Source organism: Eubalaena glacialis, chromosome 4 (genome assembly GCF_028564815.1).
Source record: "Eubalaena glacialis isolate mEubGla1 chromosome 4, mEubGla1.1.hap2.+ XY, whole genome shotgun sequence".
Lineage (NCBI taxonomy): Eukaryota > Metazoa > Chordata > Mammalia > Artiodactyla > Balaenidae > Eubalaena > Eubalaena glacialis.
The window spans coordinates 187026779-187052197 of record NC_083719.1 but is presented as its reverse complement, the minus strand read 5'-3'; the positions used below and the strand labels follow the sequence as shown (position 1 = coordinate 187052197).

Genomic DNA, 25419 nt, shown 5'->3' with positions numbered 1-25419 from the left:
GGACAGCCCACCGGAGCAGGGGCTGAGTTCACTTCCCAAGTAATCACCATGGAGCTCAATCCCAAGTCTCCTCTGAGCAAGGGCTGCGGCTCCAACTACGGGGGGCGGGGGCTGTGTGAGCAGGCATCAGACGCCCGCAGATGCCTCCACACTCCAGCTCTGGAGCCACCACTCCCCACCCTCCAATTCTGCTTCGGGGGGGAGGGTTACTCCAGGGGCTGGCTTGGCCAAGCCCCACCCACTGGACCCCCGAGATAGGGAGGCGCTACAGGCTCCAGTCAGCCCCCAGACTGGTGGGACGGGAGCGGCCTCTGCTGGACAAAGCCACAGCCCAGCCCCGACCTCTGGACATTCACCGGGCGTCCGATGTGCCAGGCGCCCAGGCTCCATATCCTTACAGCAACCCAGCAATAGGGCTGCCAGATTCAACGAGGACATGCACAGGACTCCATTAAATTTGAATCCCAGATAAGCAACAAATCACTTGTTACCATAAGTATGTCCCAAATGTGATATGGGATATACTTACACTGAAATATCTGTCTACCTGTGATTCAAATCTAACTGGGTGCCCAGTATTTCATCTGGCAGCCCCATCCCAGAACCACAAACCAGGAAAACAAGAACTGTGGGGACAGAAGGGTTGGCTAAACAGTGGGGTCGGGTCTGGACAGCCCAGTCCCACGCCAGAGCCCAGGGTCCTGGGCCAGGGAGGCCGAGGCCCCAGCCCAGGACTGTCAGCTTGTGGCCACCTCCTCCATCCCCCTCCCAACCCCGGGAGCTGCCTGTGGGTCCAGCCTCCAGTGTGGCCCTGGCTGATGCCAGGCTCCTTCAGCAGAGGGGCTGGAATCAGGGTCACCTGATTCCATGCCATGGAATCCTGGCATGTCCCCTGGGAAGGCCCCTCAAACCAAGCACCCGGTATGGTTAGAATGTAGGTCACAAAAGAGCTCTACTGCCCCTGTGTAGAGTGGAGAAAATGCTGGACAACCTGGAAAACAGTAATAGTAGAAGTACAACGACACTTCTCTTTGTAAGAAGCCCATCCCAGGGGCTGTGCAGGTATCCCCTACCACCGGGGACGGAACGGGGGACCTGGGTGTGGTGCGGTGCAGCCGGCAACTCTGCCCTCGGGTCTGGGATGGAAACGAGTGGACCTGCAGGCAGGCAGGGCCTGGCTCACCATCAAGACCCCTGAACCAGAGGTGGACGGCACGTCGCCTCCCGCTCCACTTTCAGGGCCTCTTTGGACACGATGTCCAGCGATAACCAACAGTACGGAACGTTCCTGGTCAGCAGATGATGCCCCTGAGGGGAGCGATGGTCACTCTGCACCAGCTCAGGAGCCTCGGAGGCCCCTGCTACCTTGCAAGCAGATTTGCAGTCCCCGGGCCTAGAGGGACAGCCTCCTTCGCCTGGCCCTACACTGCCCCCTGGCCCCACTGCTGATGCCACGCCTGTGGGCCCAGCTGCCACCCTTCCTGCCCACGTGCTCTGTGCTCCTGTCACTCCTCCCCCTGGAACGCCGGCCCCTCCCTGTGAGGCCTGTCGGACCATGTGAGGGGAGGAGGTGGCCCCCGCCCAGCCAATCTGAAGACCCCTCCTGCCCAGCCAGAGTTACTAGTGCGGTTATGGGTACAAGACCCAGAAACAAGGCTCACCCAACCTTCTGCAGGGACCACAGACTGAGGGTGGCCGCCTCGGTCACCGCAAGGGGCCATGTGCCCGGGCACAACAGTAACAAGCAGCAGAAAGAAGAGAAGCAGTAAACACCGCAGTGACGCTGACGCTTGACTCCTGAACCCACTCCCGTCCACGGGCATCCCTGGACGGCGCCACGAGCGGGACTCCCGTAGCCTCGTGCCAGGCGCTAACATTCTGAAAACCGAGGCAGACAGACACCAACGCGGTTACGGCCAGGAAGGCCCGCAGAGCAGCAGCCACGGCCACAGGGAGGCCGGGCAGGGCACTGGCAAGATCTGAGCCGACACTAAGCAAGAGACTCCTTTAAAACAACCACAAGAATGGGAGACGCTGTGACCCATAACCATGGGAAAACAGTTAAGAGATGTGTGTCCAGGAATAGCCCAGATGGTGAACTATCCAAAGGTTTAAAGTAACTATTATAAAAAGGATAAAGAACGTACAAGAAAAAAATTGGAGAATTTCAGCAAAAATATAGAAAAAAACAACTGCAAATACTAGAATCAAAATATACAGCATGTGCGTCACAGACGCAGTGGGACGGGCCAGGTGGCAGCCTGGAGCAGTGGAAGGAGGGATAGGGAGCAAGGACGGGTCCAGACGCACAGGGAGGGCAGGACGACACATGCAGAGTCTGCGGACGACGACAGGGGTCTGCTGAGTAACCAGGGACCCAGGAGCAGAGTCCAGAAGGGGCAGCAGAAATACCTGACACATGACGGCCAGGAAGCCCCCCAGCGATGAAAGGCATCAACCCTCAGGTCCAAGGAGCTCCATGTAGGAAACACCAGGCGCAACACATCCAAACATACAGAGAAAATCACGTTAGGAAAAAAAAACATCGTATTTAGGGAACACAAGTGAAAATGCCAAATTTCTCGTCAGAAACAAGAGAACCCAGGAATAAATGGAACATCTTAAAAATGCCGAAAGAAAAAAAGGAAACCTAGCATCTTATACCAAGTTGAAAGAAAAATAGTGCTCGAAAAACCAAGGAGGGGTACGGACATTTTCAGCCAACGAGCGCAAAGAGCACACTGCGCAGACCCACCTCCCGCCTCAGGAGGGTAAGCCTGCCTTTGGGGGCCGTGGCAAGCGCCTGTTGGGACGGTCCCGACAGCCCCAAGCGCTGCGGGGCCGCGCAGCCTCAGGCAGGGGCGCACGGAGGGGCAGCCACCCTGGAGGTTCTCACAAAAGCACAGGGGAACCGCCGCGCGGTCCAGCTCCTGGGTGTTCACCAAACACACACCTGCACACGGGGGCTTACGGGCGCTGTGCCCACCGCCACCACACCGGGGACACCAAGGCGCCCTCGGGCAGGCGAGCGGAGCAACGCCACAGTCCGTTCCAGAAAACACAGTTACTCAGCACGAAGAAGTGAACAACGAAGCCACGAACAGCCACGGAGAAACCTTAGACACGCTGAGCGGGGCAAGAAGCCAGCCTGGAGAGGCCACTTACTGAGAGAGGAGGAAACCAGAGGACAGCAAACGCCACCTCTGAAGCACTGAAAGCGTGAACAGACCGAAAACCCCGTCACAACCATTCCAATCCCCCCCGTCCCACCCAAACCCCCCGGGCTCCCACGCTGGCACAGCCAGCTCTGCTGGGACTGAGCCCCGACTCCACACACCCTGCACGACTGGCCCCGGAGCCTCCTCCTCCACTCGGCCTCCCTCCCAGTCCAGGCGGCCCTCACCCCAGCCCGTCCACAGTCTCCACAGGGGCTGCCGTCTCCGCCCCACCGGACTTCGGGCCCCCGCCCGTGTGAGGCCCCAGCCTCGCCCTCACGCGCGCTCACAGGCAGGCCTGTCCCCGTCAGGGTCCAGCTTGAAAGTCACCTCCACTTGCCCGGCCACCTCCCTCGCACCATCACTGAGAGACAGAGCACGCTCCCCCACGACCCCCGTGCCCCCAGGTCCCTGGATGGGGCCCAGCACCTCCTTGCGTCCCACCCGCCTGACCCACCACGAGGCACCCACGGGGCTTCAAATCAAGTTTAATAAATAAAACAGCAAGGGGGTCAAGGCAGTTGTCACTTCACAGTGCGGTCCTTGGTGGTCCGAGGGAAGGTCGAGTCCGGCCCTGCGGACAGGCTCGAGCCAAAGCCCCCCTTGGTGACACCGGGGCCGGGAGCGCTGCCCTGCCCCTGAAGGACCCCACTCCGATTTGTAAACAGAAACATAAATAAAACGAGGAGGCTGGAGAGGAGAAGGCCCAGAACCCCAAGCCGTCTTGCTGGGAAGCCTCAACAGAAACACGACCTAGGGGGTCAGGGAAACGGGCTGGAGCCGGGCCCCTCCGTGCGGCAGGCGACAGGCCTCGGTACCAAGGGGCTGTGAGTTCTGCGTCCTCAGACCCACGCCCGAGGCTGCCGGGGGCCCCGGGGTGGGGGTGGGGTGGGGGCGTAAAGTGCGGCTTTTCCTGAAGTGGAGAGAGCGGGTGGACGTCAGGGCGGGGCAGGCCGACATCGAGGTATATGGCTCTGTGCCCCACAGGGTTGGGCACCGAGTAGCAGCTGCCCCCTGAGCCCTGGGCGGGGCAGCCCGCAGTCCGGCCCGGCGCAGGGAGACGGGCGAGCAGAGCGCCGAGGGTGCCGGCGGAGGCTGCTGGTAGGGGCGGCGTCCGGCCCCACCTCCCCACGTCCCTGGCGGGGCCGGGACGCCCTCCTCGCCTCTGCTGGCTGGATGGGCCAGCCCTCAGCGCCCAGCCGCCCGACCGGTCCTGTGGTGGGCGCAGAGGCTGGAGCCAGGCAGCGGTGCTGGTGCGTGTGTGGCGTGCGGAGGGGCCACCGCTCAGCCCGGTCCTTGACGTGCTCCGAGCAGAGGAGCTACCGGAGGCCCGCGAGGAGGGGAGGGTCAGGAAGACTGACAGGCAGGCCTCACGGCGGCCCCAAGTCCGATCTGGGCCACACACGCCCGCCTGTGGCCAGGGATCAACAGGTCATCACGTTACAGCTGCAGGGGGAGAGAGAGAGAGACAGGAGGTCAGTGCAACCCCAGAGCAAGAGGCCCGGCGCGGGGGCGTGGGCGGGCCGTGGGCGGGCCGCGGGCTGGACCGTGGCCCCGCCCCCGCCTCGCCGGCAGACGCCGCCCCCACAGCCCGCACAGCCGCCTGGCCTCCCCCTACCGAGGCAGCACTGTGCTCGGCGGCGCGGCCGCCTGGGGAGGGCTGGGAGGGCTGGCAGCTCGGCAGGGCCGGGAGGAACCTGGCACTGGCCCCGTTTGTACCTTCTTGGATTTTGAGCCACATGAACGTATTACCTAGCCAGGAAGATAAATGAGCCAAATAAAAAACAGAGAATAAAGCTAAAGAAACCACTAGCCTGCTCCGTGGGGCCACGCCATCCTCGGGCCCTGGGGGCAACCCCTCCCGCCGGCCTCAGCTTGACCTGAGGCTGGGGTACAGCGGCTGGGGGTGGGGCGGGGAGGGGCCGCACTCACTGTGACAGGGGCTCCGAGTGCAGCCCAGGGGCCGGGCACGCGGGGTGGGCGGCCAGGAAGGGATTCACATCCCCGATGCCGATGAGTCCAAACTCGGCAACCGACAAAGCCACCTGTGCGGGGGCCACGGCCTCCTCGGGCTCTCCGTCCATATCCACGTGGCTGGAGATGAGGGGCAGCTCCTCGGGGAGGGCCCCGGGCAGGGCCAAGTCCACAGCCAGCCTTGGGCTGGCACCGGGCTCTGGAGCGGCCGTGGTGGGGGAGTAGAAGGCCGGCTCAGCCAGGGCTGGGGGCCGCCGAGGCAAGGGCACGGCCGAGGGCGCGTCTACGTCCAGTGGCTGGAACGAACAGGGCCCTGGCTCCGAGGACGGGGGGCCGTCGGGGGCCTCCCCGGGCTCGCCGAGACTCCCAGACGTGCTGCTGCCCACACTCAGGGGCTCTGTGGGGGGAGAACACGGCTGTGGCCAGGCCCCAACAACGCCCATGCCCAGCTCCACCGGGTCAAGGGCAACCTGGTATGGCCCGCTCGCCCAAAAGCCACGGTCACCTCAGGCTGTGCCCGGTGCGGGGCTCCAACCTGCAGGGTCCAGCAAAGCCAAGGACCCCTCCTCACAAAACACTCTCACACAAACACGTAAGACACACAGGGATGCAGAAATGCCCTGTCACACCGGAAGAGCGCACTGAGGCTAAGGGCCCCGCCTGGGAAGGTCGTGACCCCCATCTTTTGGGGCAGGACAGGACGCAGCAGGTTCACAAAGTGAGGGGGACATGGACTCGGGGAGCTTCTGCACACGGCCGTGGGGCCAGGCACGCGGACAACCCTCCGGGCAAACCACAGACCCAACTGGACCCTGGAACCAGGACAAGGGAAGCCCCAGCGCCCAGCAGCCCCACAAAGCAGCATCCTTGTCCCCTGAGGTCCCCTTCAGAAACTGCAGTCGCCACCTGGGCTCTGTCCTGCTCCCGCACGGCCCTGGGCCCGGACGCCAAAGGGGGCGCGACACCCCCTGGGCTGCCACCTGGGACTGCAGAGGAGCCCCACTTGGGCCCCAGGCCGCACAAGGTACCCCCATGTGGAGAGCCAAGTCCCAAGGATGACTCGTGTGTGACACCCTGTGAGACCACGTGGGGGTGAAGGGACATTGGCCCCCAGATGCCACTCGCTCCTCTGTGTCCACCAGCCCAGGTCGGGCTGCCAGGGAGAAGTGCCCCCCGAGAAAAGGGGCCACCCCCCACTCACCGGTGCGCATCCGGGCCAGGGGGTCCCGCTCAGGGCCCGGGCCGTCGGCAGTGGCAGGCAGAGGCAGGGGCGGCGAGGAGCGGGGGCGGCCAGGGCCATCGGCGTCACCGCCGTCCAAGTCCTGGTCCGCGTCCCTGCAGGGAGAGGAAAGGTGAGGGCAGGGGCTGCCTCGGGCCAGGGCACCTCCCCCACTGCCCCGCGGGCACCCGGCACGTACGTGGTTCCCGACGGGCCGTACTTCCGGCGGCCCAGCCGCGTCTGCTGGGAGAAGTAGTCGTAGCGCTCAGACTTCTTCCACAGGTAGTAATACTCCACACACTCGCCCACAGACCGTGTGCGCACCTGCGGGCGGCGCCGGTCAGCTGGGCCCCCAGCCCCTTCCCAGCCTGCTCCCCACCGCCCCGTGCCCTTAGCTCAGCACCCCATCTCGTGGCTCCCGCTCCGTGCCCGGCCTCGGCTCCAGGCCCACCGTCCACCTCCCTCGCCCCAGACGCCCCGAGGACAGCTGCACCCACATGTGCTCTGTTCCTCACGGGCCCGGCGGAGGGGGTCGGACAACCCCGGCCCAGAGAGCATGCGGTGCGAGCCCACTTCTCGCTGAGCGTGGGCGTCACTGGTGCTCCAGGGAGAGCCATCTGCACAAGGGCACGCCGAGTGCGTGAGCCAACTTGAGGGCACGTTTACAACATAGCACGAAAAGCCAAGGCCTGCACCCTGGAAGGCCAGGGTGGCCCTGCGGGCTCGTGTCCAGGGTGAGCGATCGGGGCATCTTCCCATCTCGGAGGATCACCTGCAGCAAGGCCAGGCCTGCGCCCGCAGCTGACAACCCCACCACCGCGGGACCCAACGCCTGTGCCCGGGAAGGGCTGAGACAAGCAGGCGCAGGGGCACCCAAGGACTGCCTGATCTTCTCACCGAAACCCCCTCGTGCAACAAGCCTCCCCGGGGCCAGCTTCACGGCAGACCTGAGACTCCGGGGGGGGAGACCACAAGCCCTAAGCTGGGTGGGGGGCGTGCGGCAGACAGCAGGTCAGGACACAAAGGCAGCAGCCCAGGGGGTTCTGGGGCAGAAGCGGCCTCCGCTATGGGACAGGCGCGGCGGGAGCCGCGGGCACCGGTCCCAGAGGACCAAGTGCTGCCTGGGCGCACTGGGCTCAGTCAGGGGGGCACCATCCCTGTCCTACAGCAGCCCCGCGAGGGCCCCTCACCCACTCCAACCTCCCAGGGAAGACGCCCAGACCCCAAGCGTGAGCCCGGTACCGGCCAGGCCCTGCTCTTCCACCTGCCGCATCCCTGTGGGGAGTGGCAATGGCCAGGGCTGCTGGCCCCAGGGGAGCAAGACAAGACAGGGGCGAGGGGCAGGAGTGGGAGCCACTGCGACAGCGCAGAGGGACAGTCAGGTTCCCAGACGAGCCACGGGCGCCTGGCCAGGCAGACCTCTCTGGGGGGAGAGGGCCAGGGCAGTGACAGAGGTCAGCGTGGGAGTCGTTACAAGGGAGCCACAGGCAGGGAGCACCCAAGCAGGGTGTGGGGAGACCAGTGACCCAGGCCTGGTGTTAGGGACACCAGGCCTGGGGAGGACGGGGGGGGGGGGGGGAGGCGGGGGGACATGGATGTGATGTGGAGAAGGGCATGGGGACCCGGCATTAGCAGCCACTTTGGTCATGCCTATTTGGTGCAATGGTGGGAGAGCGTGTGTCCCTGGATGGAGTGAGCATGGAGACCCTCAGTGCCCACGGCAAGGGGGTGATGGGGGGGATCCAGGCGGGGGTCAGCGCTGGGGGACTGGCAGTGGGCATGAGACCCTTCCCCAGATCGGAACCTTTCCGGGGGATGGGGGAACTAGAGGCAGATGAGCCGGGGAGCCCACCACGAGCCTGGGGGTTCGTTCTGACCTCCCGCTGCGGGTGGGCAACAACCATGCCGGCTCCCAAGCCCTCCAGCCCAGAGCAGCCCCCAGCGGGCCGGGGGCGCGGCGGGCAGGCAGGGCCTCACCTTGTTGGCCTGGATCAGGTGGAAGTTCTTGCCGTGCACACGGAAGCCGTGCTCGAAGTTGCGGCGCTCCTCCTCGCTCCAGGCGCACAGCCCGTCTGCGAAGGTTGGAGCGGTAGGGGGGCTTGGTCAGCGTGGTCCACGGCGGTGGGAGGGGAAGCGGGGGGGGCCGGGGCTGGGGCTGCGCTCACCTCGGATCACCTTCACGTTGAACCGCAGCCTCCGCAGGGCCTCCTCGGCATTGAAGTTGCATTTCACCAGCTCATACAGTGCCTGGGGGAGGGGAGCCACCATTGCCCAGGACAAGTGGTTTCCCTTGAATTCGTCACAATCACACAACCACGCTGGCCCCCGCCCCACGGCTCCTCCACCCCCAGGGCCGCCCACCTGCTCGCTGTCTTTCACTGCCTCTCCCTCCGGGAGCTGAGACTCAGCCACCTCGTGCCACCGCCGCTTCGCCGCCCGGTACAGGAACTCCTCCACCTCCCTCTCAGGAAGGATGTTGGGGTCCCAGAGCAGCTGGTCTTCATTCTCATAGACTGTGCAGGAGGGGGCAAGTTCACGTGCCGGCAGGCAGTCTGCACCTTCTCTGACCTCCTCCCCAAAAGCATCACCAGCAGGCCAACTCGGCCCCTCTGGAGGACAAGGGCCCATCGGGGGCCTGGGCCTCCACCTCCGCGTCTCACAGGGCCAGCTCCGGGCACCTGGCTGCTCGAGGTGGCGGGAAGGCAGGAAGGGGTGGGAGGTCAGTGGGCCCTGAGCAGCCAGTTATCAAGGCCAGCGTCCCAGAGGGGACAGCAACTAGCCCAGGCTGGTAGGGGGACTTCTGAGCGTGGCCCGTGAGGAGGGGCTGCAGCACAAGCTCAGGGAGGCGAAAGGCAGAGGCCCAAGGGAGCAGCGAGAAGAGCCCAGACTCAATCAAGCACAGTGGGGAGACCTGGGTGCCAGCGGCCTCGCTCGGGCAAGAGCGCCCACGGCTGCCTCAGTCCCCATAACCGCAGCCTCAGCATCACACGAGCCACGTGAGAGCAGACCTCCCGGGAGAGGAGGGAGGGGAGGAGAGGGCAGTAGAGGTCCTGCCCTGGCGGGGGAGGGGGGCAGATGCATTAAGGAAGGATAAGAAAGGGACTCTGGCTGCAGTCTGCTTTGGGGGGTGGGGGGCGGGGGGACAGCCTCCAGCGGGGGGAAGGACGTGGCGGGGAAGAGGCAGAAGGGAGAGTTCAGGGCCAGGCCTGGGGAGACCCCAGTGTCAGCATCTCTTGATTACCCAGGGAAGAACCACAGGGGCCAAAAACTAAACAACACACACAAGCCAAACACCCAGTGCAGTGGCTGAAGAGTGGAACCAGCTCCATGCTGGGCTCGCTCTTGCGGGGGAACCAGCGACTCTGGGGCTGGCGCCCCTGTAGACCTGCGGCCACCTCCCTCCATCTGCAAAGTCAACCCCGAGTCCCAGCCCCTCTCTAGAGAAAAAGCGACACCTGCCACCATCGCCGTGTGTCTACCTATGGCATGAAGGTGAGAGGAAAACCACGTGACAACACGTAACTCCACAAACAGCTGGACATCAGAACTAGCAGACAGGACTTCAGTATAACTATGATTAATGACTTAGGGAAAAGGACAAAATGAATGGAAAGCTGGAGAATTTCAGCAGAGAACTGAAATCAATTCAAAAGAATCACACGGACATTCTAGGGCTGGAAAATGCAGTGCGTGAATTAGGAACCCACTGTGCAGCTTCAACAGCAGCAGAAGACATGATTAGTGAAATTGGAAAGAATTTCATTCAAAAAAATCAAACTGAAGCTTAAAGGGAACACAGTGTGGGACATGTGTAAGATGGTCAAGCAACCTAAGACATGTATAACTGAGTCACGGAGGAAGAGGACAAAGCATAGGACCAACTTTGAAGAGATAATGGCCAAGCAGTGGTTAAGAACCCGCCTGCCAATGCAGGGGACACTGGTTCGAGCCCTGGTCCGGGAAGATCCCACATGCCACGGAGCAACTAAGCCCGTGCGCCACAACTACTGAGCCTGCGCTCTAGAGCCCGCGAGCCACAACTACTGAGCCCACATGCCACAACTACTGAAGCCCACGCACCTAGAGCCCATGCTCCAGAACAAGAGAAGCCACCGCAACGAAGAGTAGCCCCCACTCACCGCGACTAGAGAGAGCCCGCACACAGCAATGAAGACCCAACACAGCCAAAAATAAATAAATAAATAAATAAATTTATTTAAAAAAAAAAACACACACAAAAAAAGGAGTCAGTGCAGTAATGCAAGAAAAAGAAATAAAACATAAAAAGATCACAAAGAAAGAAGTAAAGTTATCATACACAAATGATATGATTGTATATGTCTAAAAGTGCAAAAGAATCTACAAGGTAATAAAATTAGTAAGTGAATTTAGCCAAGTCACTGTGTACAAGATTACTTAAAATAATAAACTGCATTTCTGCATTTCACAAGACTGCTACACTGAAAACTCTAAAACTGCTGAAAATAAAGAGGACCTAAGCAGAGAAGTAAGCTATGTTCCTGAACTGGAAGTGTCAATATCGTTAATGTATCAATCTCCCCAAATTAATAAAGAGCCAATGCAACCATAATCAAAATCCTAGCAGGCATTTTTGAGACAAATGACAAGCTAATTTGAAAACTTATGTGGACATACTAATAAAAGTTACAAAGTTGGAGGGTTTGCACCATCTCAGACTAACTTCAAAGCTGCAATAATTAAGAGAGTGGTAAGGACCCAGGGTTAGACAAGAGAACAACGGAAGAGAAGCCCCAAAAGGCAGATATACATTACGGACACGATTTCTGATAAAGGCAACACTGCAATTCAGTGGGGGAAAGAATGGACTTTTCCATATGCATGGCTGGGGGGGGGAGGGGTCAACCCTGACCCATACCTCCAACCATACATTAAAATTAAATTAGATCATAGATGCCAACATAAAAGGGGAAATAAAAGAGCATATCTTCAAGACCTGCAGACTCCCTAGACAGCATACAAACCCATTGTGGTTAAAATAAAGATAAGCTGTATTTCACTGAAATCAGACACCACAGACTGGGAGAAAACATCTGCAGCGCACACAGCCAACCAAGGATGTGCATCCACACAGAAAGGACTCCCCCAAGTCACAAGAGAAAGGCAACCCAATTTAAAAGGGGAAAGGCCTCAGCAGGCACCTCCCAAGAGATACCAAGTGGCCAGTAATTGCAAATTAAAGCCACAACAGGGCACAACTCCACACCCGTCAACAAGGCAGGCCACACCAAGTGCTGATGAGGACATAGAGCAACTGGAACGCCCACACTGCTGGTGGGGGCCCCACTCAGTGCCTACTGATGACGCCCCGGGAACAAGTGTGTGTGTCCACGAAGACAACCACACGGCAAACCACTGTGAACACTGACCAGCATGAGGATGAGCCAACGTGGCGCGTGCACACGAGGGAACCCAACACCGTAGCGTACGCGACGCACACTCATGCCAGTGGGATCGAGAGACAGACAGACAAGTCCAGGATGGTGAGCGCCCTGAAGAACAGGGCCAGGCAGAACGCAGAAAGACACACGTCTCTGAGGGCATGTGGGACGAGCCCTGGATGAGGTGAGGGACTGACGCGTGGGTGACGTGGGAAGAGCCCACACACCCAGGAGAACAAGCGCAGCAGCCCTGGGGGTGGGGCCGGGGGCCGGGGGGGGCAGGGTGGCCCACAGGGCCCAGGACCAGCCAGCGGGGAGGGACGGCCACTTCCCAGAGTGTCCTGCAGGCTCAGCTGCCCCGGGGAGGTGGCCACCGGACCTGGGCCAGGACCCTCAGGCTCGCTCCGAGGACCTGGGAACTGGCTCTGGCTGGACCCGCAAGTCTCTCCTGGAGGAGTGGGGTTGGCGTTTCTCCTGCTCCCTGTCCCCCCACCTCCCAGGCCCACTTACTCTTCTCACCCTGGCGGTTCGAGTGCAGCTTGCTGAGGTCGGCTTGGAACTGAGGCCCAACCATGATCTCCTGCAAAGGCAAAGGCCCAGGAGAGTCAGGGCAGACGGAGGCCCAGGTGCGCGGTGCTGATGGGGGCTGCAGGCTGCCGCCCAGAGCCAGGCCACCTGGCCCGAGGTGTGAGGGGGGAGGCAGAGGCCAGCTGTGCGTGTGACTGTGTCCAGTGCAGCCGTTCCTGGGGCGGGGGCGGGGGCGGGGGCGGGGGGGCCTCGGGGCTACGGCACTCACTCGCAGTCGAGTCCCAGCCCAGCAGAGGCCGCGCTGAGGGCGCCACCACAGGGTCAGGGCCGCGCACCTTCTTACACTTGTTGGCGGGAAGCGGGTCCTCCTCGGTGTCGGATGAGCTGGAGGAGCCAGGCTCCTTGTCTGCATCAGGCAGGAAGCGGGCTTTGGGAAAAGAGGAGCAGGTGAGGCACCTCCTCGGCCCCGCGCGGCCCCCCAGCCAGCAGACCCCGGGGCCTCCACCCCACTCTCCATCCACCTGGCCCCCACGTGCGCCCCTCCTGAGAAGCGGCTGGGTCCAGGCCCTGGCCGGGTGGCGGGGCGTGGCGGGCACAGAAGCGGGCACTCAGGAGGCCGCGCTCTGCTGCAGTCGTAAACCTCACGCCGCTGCTCAGGCCACAGAGGCGCACAGGAAGTGAGGGGTGCACGGCCCGAGGACGCTGCCCTGGATCTAACGGACTTTCAGCCACAGGAACCAACACGTTCCCTCCTCACATAAACCAAGGTCGCCAGCCTCAGCTCACTGGCAGGGCAGGGCAGGGCAGGGGAGACGGGTCCCTACGGGGGCTCGAACAAGAGCAGGGCACCCCCAGGGGTCCCGATGTCTGTGCCCCCAGCGGCCCAGGGCCCCTCCTTGCCCCGCCAGCCCAGGGGTAGGAGCGGGTGGGACACCTACGTCCACTCTGATTAGGGAAAAGGTCAGAGGCCTCATGGGAGGTCACAGATGGGGTGAGGTCATCGGCTGAGGACTGTGTTTCTTCCTCTTCTTCCCCTGAAAGCAAATCCTTCGCTATTTGTTCCTTTTAACAAGAAAGTAGAGAACGTTTTTGCAGTTTGTTTTAACAATCTCAGATAACCCTAACCCGAACAGCAGTGATGGTGCCAACGCGGACGAGCCTCCCTCTAGGCACGCAGGGCTCCCACAGGGCTGCTCTCCCTGCTCCGCGGACGAAGCACTGGCACGAGGGTGGGCCAGCCAGGGGCACCGAGTCGGGGAGGGACACGGCCTCCACCCGAGGCTGAGGACAGTCAGAGCCCCTCCCTCCTGGCCAGGCCACGACCTGCTCGGGACCCGGAGCGTCTCTCCCTCCCAGAGCCGTCCCTGCGGCCACCCTGACCCTGGGTGTGTGGCCACAGCCGGCAGCACTAGCTACACCCACACCGCCAGGCTATAAGCCGCGCTTCTGCCTGTCCAGGGCCTTCCTGCCCACCCCCAAAACCGCCCCCTCACCTTGTCCAGGGTCATGTCCGGGAGGTTGGCTGCGGCGTCGCTGCCCTCGCTCTGGCGCTCCGAGATGGGGTCCGAGGCCTCGTAGCCATAGAGGGCCAGCAGCTCGTCAAGGGGCATGTCGCTGCTCTGGGGGGCAGGGCTCTGTCGGCAGGGCTGCTCTGGGGCTCTGCTCCCCCACCCCCTGAGCCCGTCAGCCCCACGACTAGTCACAGGGACTCACCCCAGCCAAACCGCAGGCCCAGCCCCTCGTCTAAGGGCCCCTCACAGCCCCAGGAGGGCACTGATGAGATGCCTGAGCCCAGAGGCAGCCGCTGTCTGCCCAACGCCCCTGGCCGCGAAGGGCGGAGCCGGGCGGGCTCCCGTCCACCTCCAGCTCCCCGCCCAGGCCTGTGCAAGCTCCACTCAAGTACTGCGAGGACACCCAGTGTCTGGAAATCAACTGTCACCACACGGGACATCAATAAACCAGAAGGGGAAAAACATGGCCCTTTAATAAACGTAAAAAAGACATCTGGTCAAACCAACATCACTCCTGATTTTTTAAAACCCTCAGTATGCTAAGTAAAGAGATGGACGCCTCATCAATGTAACAGAGAGGTGGCTGACCCTCGCCGCACCAACAACGAACAAGAGGACGCTCGAGGGCCCCACGGCCTAACACTGCTGACACTTGGAGCCAGCGCGATATGACAAGAGACAGAAATAAGACCCTTAATTACCGGGAAGGAAGAGACAAAAACTACCACTACCTTCCACTCTGGTACTGCTTTCCAATGCTGTTTCTGCAAACCTCGCCTGCTCGAGGCCAGTGCCGCTGGCCATGCTGCGTCCTGACCCCTGAGGGTCACAGTTGGCTTCCAGACTCCTGGACACGCCCTCTCGTTCTCTCGCTGTCAAGTCCTGCCTGGGGGGCTTTGGATCCCCGCGAAGACCTCCCCGCCGACCCCCAGCCCTTCCTCTCGGGTTTCCCTGACCAGGCTCTCTTTTATTCTCACAGCACCCCCGGTGGGGATCAATCACTGTGCCTCTCCCAGTTTCTAACTGTGCACCTGTGGGTGGGGTGGGAGCTGACACAGTGGCTCCCCGGGAAGCGACCTGAGGGAGCAGCATGGGGGCGGCTGGGGCAGGCTTTGAGGTCAGGGCAGGGGCACCAAGGTGCGCGAGCGTCAACGCGTGCTCACTAAGGGCTTCAAGAGATGCCCGCCTCACTAAAGAATACCCTGCAATTCCTGTGTGACACTACGGATTTTATGAAGGCTCACCCTGAGCGGGTGTCATTTTGATCTTCTGTGGGAGGAAAGGGGAGGTAATGGAGACAGCACCCTGGAGCTCAGGGCTGGCAGACAACTCCCGCCTCCCGCCAGGCACTGGGCAGACGAGGGAGACCACTGACTGCGCTTCTTGACGGAGTAAAACTCAGCGTAAAAGCTTTCAAGCACAAAATTCCAATTTTGGAAAACTTGGATCTGACAGCATGAACTTCATAAACCACAATGCCTGCTGGTAAGGGAATATAAAAGGCAGGTGTTTCTGATTTCGCTTTGGATATTAAGTTCTTTCTTTTACTTAATCAGTTTACAAAAATTATATCTGAAGAAATTTCTTTTTTTTTTTTTTTTGGCCGTGCCGTATGCCTTGGGGGATCTCAGTTCCCTGATCAGGGATTGAACTGGGGTCACATCAGTGAAAGCGCAGAGTCCTGACCACTGGACCTCCAGAGAACTCCCCTGAAGAAAGCTTAGCTGAGGTAATTTAGCTAATGAATAGCTGATTTTTTTTTTTTGGTTACTTTTGAGAAGTTCTGAATTAAAGCTGAACTCCTTAAAACTGATTTTTCTTTTTTGAACAGAAGACATGTTTTGGTTATAAGACCAAATGGGCACCAAGTGATACACAGCACCAAGCTAAATAAATGCCCTATGATTACTCCTTAAAAAAACACTCAAGTCCCAGGACTTAAAAGACATCTGGTGAGATCAGTGTTGACATTTAATGAACTGAATGTTTGTGTGTCCCCCCGCCCCAAATTGATATGATGAAGCCCCAATGTGACTGTATTTGGAGATGGGGCCTTTATGGAAATAAATGAAGTTAAATGAGGCCACAAGGATGGAGCCCTGATGCAACAGGATCAGTGTCCTCATAAGAAGAGACACCAGAGAGCTAGCTCTCCCCGAGAGGACATGGCGAGAAGCAGCTTCTGCAGCCGGGAAGCAGGCCCCCACCAGACACGGCCCTGCCAGGCCCTGGTCTGGGACTTCTGGCCTCCAAAACTGCTCGAAAATAAATCTCTATTGTTTAAGCAGCACAGTCTGTGGTATTAACAAACGTGTGCCTTCTAGATTTCATACGGCAAACTCATACGTCACGGAACCAATATTCACCAAACATCTCATCCGCGCAGAAGGTGACAAGATCACACACGGGTCAAGATCACTCCAAGGTCAAGACCAATGGATCTTAACACCAAGGACAGAAACTTTACTGGATCTGGTTATAGAATTCACTTTACAAAACTACCACTTGCTGCATTTTGGAGCAGCATCAAAGAATATCCACAATTATCTGAAAAGATTGTTAAATACTTCTCCTTTTTCCAAGAACAGATCTATATGAGGCTAGATTTACACTTTAACCAAAAGAACAAATCACAACAGACTAACGTCTGCCTTAAAAGACAGCGTTCACAGAGATTTACAAAAATGTCAAACTAGTCCACTCTTCTCCCTAATTTTTTTGTCTGGAAAATAGTTATTTTTCATTTTCCTAAAAATGTGTTCTTTCTACTAACAATGGGTTTGTCATATCACCAATATAAACAAAGCTCCTTGAGACCCTCAATAATTTTTAAGAGCACAAAAGGGGGTTCTGGGGCCAAAAAGTTTGAGAACAGTGAGTTCAATGTCCAGCCACCCGCTCGTCTGGAGCCCAGCGCCCCATGAAGGCGGGACTGGCCTGGTCCATCCCTTGACCTCAGTGCCCAGCATGGTCTGGCCTGTGCAGACAGAGGGCCGGTGGCACAGGTCGCCATGGAGTCCGAGGAGCTCGGAGACTAAGCTGACGGAGCAGCTGCGAGGCCCCCTGGACGCCCCGCCCACCGGGTACCTGGGAGACGAAGTCCTTCTCTAGCTCCTCCTCCGACTTCTCCGGGCCCCGCGCAGCCCCCTCATGCTCCTCCCGGACGCCGTAGTTCCGAGACAGGATCTCCGCCAGGTGGAACTGATGGTCCGCGGACCCCATGGACACCACTGTGGGGAGACAGCGGCCCGTGTGAGCTCCTCGCCACCGTCCCAACCATCGAGCTTCTGCAGAGGACCACAGGGCGGAGGAAGCCTCGGGGGCCCAGCTGCCACCACAGGGGTGTATGCACGCGCGTGTGTCCACGCGGGCCGGGGTTGGCACGCAGCAGCCCAACCGATGCTCAGCCCTCCTCTGGCCTCGGCCCAGCAGCTGGGGGACGTGACCAGATCTCGGGTTTTCCCAAAAGAACCAGGATGTGTTCACTGCTCTCTCTCCATGACTGGTCTTCAATGAGTTGATTTTTAAAAGAAACAAACAAAAAAGGAAATAGCTAGGTCTCACTCAACCCCAGCCAGGGAGCAGTGAGGGCCCAGGCTGAACCTGCACGTGGGTCCCGAGTGCAGCAGGAGGGGGCAGAGCCACAGGGAGCGGACGGGAGGGGCAGGTGGCCAGCTCAGGGGAGGCACAGGGCCCCGGGGAGGGAGAGTGCCTGCCCAGCACCGCCCCCTCCTGCAGCCCCCGCCCCCAGCCTGGGCCCGGGCCCGGGCCGGCCAGGAAGGTCTGGAGAACGGAGGCACTCGGTCTGGAGAAGGGAGACAGCCCTGGCCACCCCGCCCGCACGCCCCATCCCGGGGCTCCAGGGGCCGGTGTGCCGTCTCTCGCACCTGCCAAGGCCCGGGCCCCGGGGAGGAAGGTACCTGCTGTGGTCTGCAAGCCGGGCTCCCCGGGGCACAGGCTGTGAGAGAGGCAAGAGGCCAGGCCAGGGCTCCGCCTCTCTAGCGAGGAGGCCTGCGGAGGAGACGAGCAGGGTTAGAGCCGGCGGCCAGACAGGGCAGGCGAGGGTCAGAGCCAGCCCCGGGGGCATGGGGCACCAGGTAACAGGAGGCCTCCGAGGGCTGGGGGTGGGGCAAGGCGGGCCAGGTGTGCAGCCGCGCTGGAGTCCAAGCGTCCCTGCGGAGACAGGCAGGGAGGGCCTAGGGCCAGCGGCGGGAACGGCACCCACGGGCACCGTGAGGAGCCTGGGACGGCCGGCCACCAGCAGTGCTGATCACAGCCCAGGACACGGGGCCCAGGTGACCCAGGCCCACACACAGCCCTGGTGCCACACCCCGCAGCCAGGTGCTGACACCACAGCCACTGCACAAGGGACCAGCCTCCGAAACTTTGTCTTAAAAAGGCAAACAGCCGCTATGGAGAAATCTGGCAATTCCTCCAAAAGTAAACAGTTACCAAATGACCCAGCAATTAATTCTACTCCGAGGTACACACCGAAAAGAACCAAAAACATATGTCCATAAAAGGTGTACACACGTGTTCACAGAAGCATGACTTACCGCAGCAAAAAGGTGTAAACACCCAAATGCCCATCAACAGGTGAATGAATAAACAAGATGTGTCCATCCTTATGATAAAATATTACTTGTGTCCATGCTTATGATAAAATATTACTTCTCTCTGAAAACGAGAGAAGCACTGACACTCGCTACCACGTGGACAGACCTTGAGAACACGATGCTGAGTGAGAGAAGCCAGACACAGAAGGACACACAGTGTGTGATTCCACTGATAGGAAACGTCCAAAACAGGCAAATCCACAGACAGACAGTGGGTTCCTGGTTGTCAGGGGCTGGGGAGGGGGTGGGGTGACAGCTGATGTGGTCAGGTGTTTTTCCGGGATGATGGAATGTTCCAGATAAAAGTGAAGGTCTCAAAACTTTGTGAACATACTAAAAATCACTGAATTAAACACTTTAGATGGGTATATTTTGAAGCACATAAGTTATACCTCAAATTTTTTAAAAGTGCAAAGGAAAGCATCATAACAGCTACCACTGGGACTTCCCTGGTGGTCCAGTAGCTGAGACTCCATGCTCCCAACGCAGGGGTCCTGGGTTCAATCCCTGGTCAGGGAACTAGATCCCACACGCCGCAACTAAGAGTTCACATGCCACAACTAAAGATCCCGCATGCCGCAACAAAGACCTAGGGCAGCCAAATAAATAAGTAAATAAACTTTTCTTTAATTGTCTTAAAAAAAACCTACCATTATCACAATGTTCAAAAATTTATTAAGAGCAAGAAAACTAGACCAATATCTCTTACAAACAGAAACACAAAACTCAACAAAACCCAAGCAAACTGAGTTCAACGACATACAGAGAACACCGCACACCAATGAGGAGAGGCTCAGTGCAGGGACGCAGCACAGGTGCGACACCCAACACAACCAACACAGCGACAGACTAAACACAAAATCCACACCAAAATCATCTCAGCAGATGCAGAGACAGCACTTAACAGAGTCCAACACCCTTTCATGATGAAAACACTCGACACATGAAGGCTGCAAGGGAACTTCCTGAAAAGGGCGTCCATCCAAACCCCAGCTACTGCCAACCCTGAGGCGAATGGCTAGCGCCTCCCCCAAAACCAGGGCACCGTCTCTTCACAATGTCGTCCTGGAGGAGGCACCAGTCGGGGCAGGAAAGTAAAATAAAAGGAATCCAAATTGGAAAGGCAAGTCATGACCTGGGACACAGAGGATACGAAAGAATCCACTAAAGAAACCAGAACTAATAAATGAGTTCAGCAAGGCTGCAAGACACAAGATAACCTACAAAAATCAACTTTACTCCTATATACTAGCAATGAAAAATCCAAAAAGAAAATAAGGAAAACAATTCCAATAGCACCAAAAAGAATAAAATACTTAGGAATAAATATAGCAAAAGAAATTCAAAACTAATACTCTGAAAAGTACAAAACACATTGAAAGAAACTAAAGATCTACATAAATGGAAAGACATACTATATTCATAGCTCAAAAGACTATTGCTAAGATGTCAATACTCCCCAATTCATCTACAGATTCAACAAAATGCCTATCAGAATCCCACCAGGCTTCTAGGTAGAAACTGACAGACTCCAAAAATCATATGAAAACTCAGGGGACCCCAAACAGTTAGAACAATCTTGAAAAGGAAGAACACTTCCCAATCTCAAAAGTACTCCAAAGCTACAGTAATCAAAACAGTGTGGTGGTGACATAAAGCTAGATATTTAGATCAAATTAATAGAACTGAGAATTCAAAAACAAACCCATATATTTACAGTCAAGCGAATTTTTAAAGGGGTGACAGAAAAATTCAATGCAGAATGAACAGTCTTTTCAACAAACAGTGCTAGGACAATTGGATATCCAAACGCAAAATAATAACATTCAACTCCTATCCCACATCACACACAAAAACTCACTCAAACTGGATCAAAGACCTCAAATATAAGAGCTAACACTATAAAACTCTTAGAAGAAATCATAGCGATAAATCTTTCTTACCAGGCAATGGTTTCTTAGATAAGACATAAAAAGCATAATCAACAAAACAAAAAATAGATAAACTGGACTTCATCAAAATTAAAAATTTTTGTGCCTCAAAGGACACCATCATAAAAGTGCAAAGACAACTCACAGACCGGTAAAAGATATTTGCAAATCATACAGTCCCTTTCTAAAGAGACTAACAGGCAAAGTCTCTGAATAGACATTTCTTCAAAGAGATACACAAATGGCCAATCGGCAGGTGGAAGCAAAGCTCAGCATTAGGGACAGCAAATCAGCACATGTCAGACACCACTTCTGTGACCAGGAGGACACATGATATCAAGTGTGGGGGGAATGCAGGCACTTGGGGGGGGTGGGGGACGTGCAATGGGACAGCGCAGGGAACACACCTGGGTGTCACCGGATGCCCCCCAACACGCCACCCTGGCACAGGGTGACCATCAGTGAAGGCAGGTGAGAAAGCAGACCTGGCCCCAAGGCAGAGCACACGGTCTACTGACCAGCCCCGCTCCCCTCCGCCCGCAAGGCACGGCCCCCAGAGGTCAAGGCCTTCCCTCTGCACTGACCGCCCTGCTGTTCACACGCTCCTGATCCCTGACCACCCCTTTGGGGACTCCTCGCCGGGTTCTTCCGCATGATGAACACCACCTGGTTAACAAGCTGCTTCTTTCTCTCTTGCAAAGCTGCCCTTGTCAGCCTGAACCATGGGGCCCCAGCCAGGGACCCAGGGGGGCAGAGGGAAAAGTTAAGCCTCTCCTCCCTGAAACACCCAAGACAGACAAAAACATTCATCCACGCTGAGACCTGTTCACGAGTGTTCTCAGCAGCATGACTCACAACAGCCAAAGGAGGAAAGAACCCAAATGGCCATCAGATGGAATATTACTCAGCCAGGAAAAGGGGAGAAGCACTGACACTCGCTACAACGTGGACAACCTTGAGAACATGATGCTCAGTGAGAGAAGCCAGACACAGAAGGACACACAGGGTGTGATTCCATTGACGGGAAACGTCCAGAACAGCCAAATCCACAGACAGAGTGTCGGTTCCTGGTTGTCAGGGGCTGGGGAGACGGATGAGGGAGAGATGACTAATGAGTGCACGGTTTCTTTTGGGCTGGTGAAAATGTTCCAAAATTGACTGGTGATGGCTGCACAACTCTATGAAAATACTAAGAACCACTGAATCGCACACATTAAAATGAGTGAATTGTATGGTAAATGAATTATACCTCAGTAAGGCTGTTAAAAAAAAAAAAAAATAGAATAGTTAATAAACTAAATTTTCAAATTTTAGAAAAAGAAGTTTAGTAGGAATTTCCACACTGATTTCCTCACTGGGTCCTCAAGAGGTTGTGTAATCATTTTCTTCATAAGAGAAATAAGGGTCTTGAAGCTCAGAGAGGTCAAGTCAGTCACCCGCCGTTCACAGCACCCTGGATGGTCCCGCCCAAGCCTAAGGCCCCTGTTTTGCCAAGGTGGGAGAAGGAAACGGATGAGGAGCTGACTAAGCACGTTCTGGGTTAAAGAGAAAAAGAAGGGAAAAAAAAGGGGGGCGGGGAGGAAAGAAGGAAAGAAGACAGCATTCTACGGACTTGGTCCCAAAGGCGAGTGGGGTGGAGAAGCAAGCCCAGAGCGGGAAGGCTGGGCCCAGTGCTCAGACGGAGGCACTGCTGGAAGAAGCAGAGCAGCGTCTGGTTCCTGCTCAGCCCTCCGAGCCTAACCCACAGCGACGTGTGGGAGGCCATCCTCCAAGGTGGCTGCACCCAGGCACGCCACCCACAGGCGTTCCTCCAGGCACGGGACACCGACGTGCCTCCCCACCCTGTGCGAGGGCTGGGCCTGGGACTCTGGTGGGAGGGCTTCCACGTGACCCCCAAGATTAAGCTGTGAAATGCAGTGCAGTTCCCACCAGCCGCCCATGCTGTGAGGAAGCACAAGCCACAAGGAGAGGCCACGCCAGCAGGCGGCATCACAGCCACACGTGGGCGAGGAAGCTTCCCTCCACCGGGGCTGGCTCAGCCCAGCCGCCAACCAACCGCAACCACATGAGGGACCAGTCAGCCCTCAGAACCGTGACAGGTAATTAAAAACCGAGGAACTGAGTGTCGAGGTGACTCATCAGGCAGCAGTGTTAACCAGACCCCCCCCACCCCCCGCCCACACCCAGCAAAGGTGCCTGGTCCCGCTGGGCCACCCAGCACTTCATCCCTGTCTGACCGCCTGCAGAGCACCCGCTCTGGGCCGGGAGGCAAGAGGCACTGGGTGTACAGCAGTCAATCAACAAACAGGTTCTGCCTGTCCAGTCTTGACGAGTCACCCATCTCGTCGGGGATGCAGATAACAAACAAGCAGATGTGCACAGTACTGAGGGGAGAAAATGGGGTAGAGGGCCTGCACAACTAGGGAGGGCCTGTGTGGCCGTCTCCAGGCAGAGGCCTCCAGGGCAGCGGGACGGCACCACACAGAGGGTCCCCCCAAGGCTGCAGACAGCACAGGGAAACAGAAGGAGCCCAGGGGGTGGAGAAGGGTGCAGGGGGAGAGCCTCAGAGATCGCGCCACCGGGCCAAGGGTCACGGGGAGGGGATGCGCTTTCCCCTAAGGACAACAAAAAGCCGTGTCTTTTAAGCACAAGACAGAGATGGTGGACTCAGGTTTTTCAAAGAGTAAGCTGGGATCCTCGAGGAAAATATGAAGCACCCCGCCTTCTCTCACGGTGCTGAAGGCTACTTTGGCGACAACAAAAATCAGGCAGCTAATCCTGATCAAGCACTTACTGCTCGGTTACGAATCACCATTTTTATCAGTTCAAGACAGTGATTGCACAAGGTTCAGCTTCTCTGTGCAAGCACGGAGCCAAGATCTCATGAGACCTCCCCATCTCAGAGAGAGTGACCGACCCAAGGTCACACAGAGTAAGAGGCTCCAGAAATACAACGGGTCTCCTGGGCAGAGGCTGGCCATGCCCACCACGACTGGAATTTGCACACCTGTTGTCCTTCACTGCCAGGCCCTAAGGGCCTCCCATGGAGCCAGGCATACGGACTTTCTTTTAGGAAACCAACCCCAATTCACTCAACAGGCACCACCCCAAACTGGACACAGGACAACAGGAGCACCCTGGACACCCGGCTGCCGTGACACTGGGCAGGACAGAGTCAACAGCCAAACCCCGCAGCGCTCGGGACGGGCTGGCTGGGAGTCTGCCCCATCCACCTGTAACACGCAGCTACCTGCTGGGCCAAAACAGCTGGCCCCTGGGGCAGACGCACACACAAAGCACCATGCCCCTGCTGGGCCGTCGGGAGACCCGGCTTCTGCCTCCGTCCCACAAGTCCAGCCACCACCCAGGAGGCCTGTTTCCCCAAACATCTTCTAAGGTAGGAAAGGTAGGAGAACTACTCTGGAAGGGCCCTTGGGGTCCAGCCACCCAGCGTAAGGCAGGAACTAGCTGGGGAGGTCTGGCCTTGGACTGAGATGCCCACACCCTTTTTGGCGCAAATGCAGGGCCTGTCGCTGCCCCTGAGAAGGTCACTGGTGGGAGAGTATGGCCAGTCCCGCCCTCCACAACATCCACCCACACTGTGCCAAGATACAAACACCCAGTGTGGCCCCATAACCAGGCTGAGCATCCCAGGACCCGGCTGCACCTCACCGCGTGGGTGCCTGCTCCTCTCTGGGCCTGGGCGGCCCCACCCATTGGATGAGGATCACTTGCTGAGTCCAGGGACCTTCTTGGCATCCCCAAACTGAACGTCTGCGCTAAGAGTCACGTTTGCTGAGTCCCTAATAGGTGCATTATTCATTTCATCCTCACTAGGGCCCTATAAAGTGAGAGCAGGTTCGCACTGTTTTATCCGACATTCAAAAAAGCCCTCAAAGTGAAAGTTTTTCATCCCTGGTTTGACCCGCCACGAAGCTATTCAGTGTCTTGATCCCGACGATCCCGGGTGAGTTTGCTCAAACATCACACCCCAAACCCCCAAATCCGAAACACTGAACTCCCAACATCCATCTGGCCCCAAGGATTTGGGGTCAGGGGTCTTGGGCCCGCTTTCCGGACAGAGAGAGGAGGCTCGGAGAAGTAACTTCAAGTCGCCGGTAAAGGCAGCCCTACGCCCCCCGCGGGCCGGATCCGCGCCGTGAGGGCCCCAGGTCAGAGCTCCAGTCCCGCCCGGAGTCCGGCGGGAGCGCGACTCCTTGGGGTCAGCGCCGCGGGGGTGGGGGGGGGGGTCAGCGGGCTGGGGTCCGGAGGGAGTGCGACTCTGCAGGGCGAGCCCCGCTGGCGGGGGGGGGGGGGTGGCCAGCGGGCGGGGGTCCAGCGGGCGAGGGTCTGGTGAGTCGGGGTCCGGAGGGAGAGCGTCCTCCGCGAAGTTGGCAGACGCGGGGCGGGCGCCGGGGGCGGCGAGCGGGGGAGCGGGAAACCTCGGGCGCGCACCCCTTCCCCGCCCCCGCAGCCCCCTCCCCACCCCACGCCCCCGCCGCCCCCTCCCCACCCCACGCCCCCGCCCCCCCACGCCACACATGCGCACTGCCGCTCGCGATGTGGCAGCCGGGAGGGGGGGCCGGGGGCGGCCGCCGACGGAGCACAGCGCCCCTCGGGCCCCGACGGGAGCAGCGCCGCGGCCCGGCCCCGAGCCCCGGGCAGGGGTCTCGGCGCCCGGGGCCCCCACGCGGCCGGGCCGGGCGGCGGGGGCGCAAGCCTGGGCGGGGGCCGGCTCCCCCGGCCCGCTCACTCACCTCCGCCATGGCCGTGTGTGCGCGGGAGGCGGTGGCCGCGCCGGGATCCCCGGATGCGGGGCCGCGCGCTCATTGGCTGCAGCCCCTGGGCGGGCGGGGGCGCTGGGGCGGGGCCGGGGGCGGGGCGCGGGCGGGCGGGCGCGTAGTAGGTGCGCGGACGGGGACGCGCGGGCGGGCGCAGGATGCGCGGGTTGCGCGGTCTCGCGGACCTTGCCCTCGTCTGGGAGGTGGCGATGCCGTGGTGGAAG

The 25419-nt window shown here is 58.8% G+C and overlaps 1 protein-coding gene across 6 annotated transcripts; it reads right to left on the bottom strand.

Annotated features, from left to right (window-relative positions):
* Positions 1–3687: 3687 nt before the first annotated feature.
* Positions 3688–25200, bottom strand: MIER2 (MIER family member 2). Of its 6 annotated transcripts, XR_009700890.1 has the most exons (15): positions 25172–25200; positions 17788–17878; positions 16955–17097; positions 13850–13975; positions 13295–13418; positions 12692–12783; positions 12339–12408; positions 8770–8921; positions 8574–8655; positions 8386–8480; positions 6608–6732; positions 6391–6524; positions 5148–5586; positions 4834–4967; positions 4636–4661 (listed from the first exon to the last, which is right to left on the bottom strand). XR_009700890.1 is itself a non-coding variant. In XM_061190974.1 (14 exons), exons 1-14 carry the CDS (start codon positions 25178–25180, stop codon positions 4640–4642), a joined length of 1704 nt encoding a protein of 567 aa, XP_061046957.1. In that variant the 5' UTR covers positions 25181–25200; the 3' UTR covers positions 3688–4639. The 6 variants fall into 6 exon arrangements, 5 of the variants coding, with proteins under 5 accessions (XP_061046957.1, XP_061046958.1, XP_061046959.1 ...); XM_061190974.1 differs by lacking the exon at positions 4834–4967 and having other exon boundaries at positions 3688–4661; XM_061190975.1 differs by lacking the exon at positions 4834–4967 and having other exon boundaries at positions 3688–4661; positions 6608–6651.
* Positions 25201–25419: the final 219 nt, after the last annotated feature.